This window comes from Sinocyclocheilus anshuiensis, unplaced genomic scaffold (assembly GCF_001515605.1).
Source record: "Sinocyclocheilus anshuiensis isolate Anshui unplaced genomic scaffold, SAMN03320099.WGS_v1.1 scaffold482, whole genome shotgun sequence".
NCBI lineage: Eukaryota > Metazoa > Chordata > Actinopteri > Cypriniformes > Cyprinidae > Sinocyclocheilus > Sinocyclocheilus anshuiensis.
Genome location: NW_015547676.1, coordinates 653,938 through 656,618, shown reverse-complemented (window position 1 = coordinate 656,618; position 2,681 = coordinate 653,938). Strand labels below are relative to the sequence as shown.

At 41.0% G+C, this 2,681-nt stretch overlaps 1 protein-coding gene across 1 annotated transcript; it reads left to right on the top strand.

Annotated features, from left to right (window-relative positions):
* Nucleotides 1-2,072: 2,072 nt before the first annotated feature.
* On the top strand, nucleotides 2,073-2,330 carry sptssb (serine palmitoyltransferase, small subunit B). Its single transcript, XM_016505503.1, has one exon. The coding sequence runs from the start codon at nucleotides 2,078-2,080 to the stop codon at nucleotides 2,324-2,326; it is 249 nt and encodes an 82-aa protein (XP_016360989.1). The 5' UTR covers nucleotides 2,073-2,077; the 3' UTR covers nucleotides 2,327-2,330.
* The last annotated feature ends 351 nt before the right edge of the window (nucleotides 2,331-2,681 follow it).

The following is a 2,681-nucleotide window of genomic DNA, read 5'->3' as shown; positions in this document are numbered from 1 at the left end:
GAGAGAGAGAGAGAGACACACACAGAGAGAGAGAGAGAGAGAGAGAGCGAGATGCGTGCATGTTGGGGGAAAAAAAACACAAGGAGCTTTAAAATACGTTTGATCTTTTCTTTTGCCATTCTAGTCCTTTGCACGCGCACACACACACGCACACACACACACACACACAGGTGAGAGTGAATGGGAGAAGTGGGAGTGGTGCATGTGTTTAACTGGTTAACAGCTTACTACACACTCACATCACATCCACTCTTCACTGCAGCGTGACCCGTGGAGGTGAGTGACTTTACAGGACTCTCATCACATTACCGCAATGTTTCTCTGATGCATGCTGCTTTTGACCATGAATATCAACCATAACTGTAATGGCCATAACAACACTACAACTACGCAACTTACTATTACTAACTGCTAAGTGCAGTCATAACAGAGTACAAGGAAACATGAATAGTTCTCTCTCGTGCACGGTTGAACTGTTATCATGCATGTGCACATTCACATCGGTATCCTCTACTTGAGGATGTTTTATATAGTGCATCAAAAAAGTCTGTAATATTAACAACCAGTGCAACAAAAGGATCCAGGTGAAATATGTTTAATGTTTCTACTGTTGCCTGGATATGGAATTATGACTTGACAGCTGACATTGCTGCCTGATGTCCATTGTTATGTATAATCAGTTTTGTTTATGCTTTCTTTGAGTCATCTTGACTTCACGCCACAGAAACTTATTACATCTGTAGCTGCAGGGATACTTAATACAGCCCTGTAAAATGATTTACTGGACAACCTGATGTGCTAATATCTCAGTTAACCAGTTTTATTTAAATCAGAAATAGGGTTGAATATGACTGAAACTGAGCTTAAAATAAATAAAATAATTATTTGTAAACTACCTATGTTCACTTTATGCAGCGACACAGTATAGCCAAACTATATAACTTTATGTGATTAATACTTTACCATAATAATGCCATTTTAAGTCCAAATATGCAACCCAGTTGTTGTATTAGTCTGAATTTTATGAGCAGGAGTGTAAATGTTTTCCTCAAGAGTTCTCCGAGAGCGAGTAGACGTGTTCCTGCAGGGTTTTGCACCTGTATGCATGTGCTGCACCTAAGATGTAGATCGCTCCTGCAGGGCTTTACACATTGCCCTTGAGCTTCACATCAACAATTAGCACATTTGAACACGGGTCGTTTCATCCCAGCACTCGCTTCATGCACAGTTTGCCTTACAAAGGTCAGATACGGTCCCTGATGTGCTTATACTGCTGGGGAAAAATAAACTAGCAGTAATGTAATATAACCACAACACTCACTAAAAGACTTAGATTTCGTTCTCACTAGCTGGGTTTCCATCCAAAATTGCGAATTTAACATATGCACAAAATTGGAATATCGCATAAAACATTTGCAAAAAATATATGCACCGTTTCCATCCAACAAGTCAAAGAGAACAAAATCATCACCTCCTGATAAACTGGCACTAAATATCACCAAGAAAAGTAGAAGTTTCTGAATATAATAATTTTCATATATAATAAATGACTTGCGCCTCAGAGCAAGCAGATGAAACAGAGTAAATGCAGTCATTGCTTTCGGAGGCGGATGCTGCTGTTTGGGAACGCAGTCGTGTAAAACATTATACAGAAATAAGCATAAAACCACTTGAAAACGAATAAATTTGGCATTTCCATCACTCGTTTCTGATGCAATACTTCAAAATGCAGTGATGGAAACATATCTACTGACTGTCCAGTTATCATTACTTCTAGTACGTCAGTGTGTATCATTAACGTTTATTTAGTTTCACATGATGAAACTGTTATCAGTAGTAACAGACACAACGGCCCTAAAAATAAATAATGGAATACACAAGCCATCTGAATGCTCCAGAGTCACTCATTCACGTCATAACTTCATGTGGCATTGTTCGACAGGTCCTTTAAAGACATATACCACTCCTAAGCACCACAATAGAGGTTGTGTCTATTGTGCTCTGTCAGTATGTAAGGAAGCGCCTCACCCTGTTGTCTTCCCCAGCAGCTCGTAGTGCGGCTGTGTCGGTCCTCCGCATGGATATGAAGAACATGAGAGAGTTTATGGGCTGGCTGTACTATCAGTACCTGCTCATCACAGGCATCTATGTGCTGGAGCCGTGGGAGCAGTCCATCTTCAACACGCTCCTCTTCACTATGGTGGCCATGGTCATTTACACCTCCTATGTGTTTGTGCCTATCCACGTGCGGCTGGCGCTGGAGTTCTTCTCTGAGCTGGTCCGAGGGCAACCGGAGAGCACAGTGGCCCTCATGAACTCACGATGAAGGAAAGACGTTTTTATTGACCTGCTGTGTGATTATTGGCTTGAAAACTCTTGGTTATTTTCTACTCGGGAACAAACAAGCCAGGCGAAATGAGGTGTTGTCAAAAGCCATGTTCAAGCACTTCACGTCTTCCACGTTTGCCTGGATTCCTGCCCCGTCGTGGGATTTTGTATGCAAGGATTTGGATGGATTCCCAACTACTTTGCGATTAACGTCCTCGTCATCACTGGTTGATAATAAGGAAATCATGATTCTGAGTCCATATTAGGAGTCCATGATCAGACTGAGATATTGTTTGCACAGTGCAAATTAAAAGTTGTTTTTTATTATTGCATACTGAATTTTTATATTCTGG

What these genes read in the sequence shown, in the direction of transcription:
- sptssb (XM_016505503.1), top strand. Translation starts at nt 2,078, where the DNA reads ATGGATATGAAGAACATGAGAGAGTTTATGGGCTGGCTGTACTATCAG.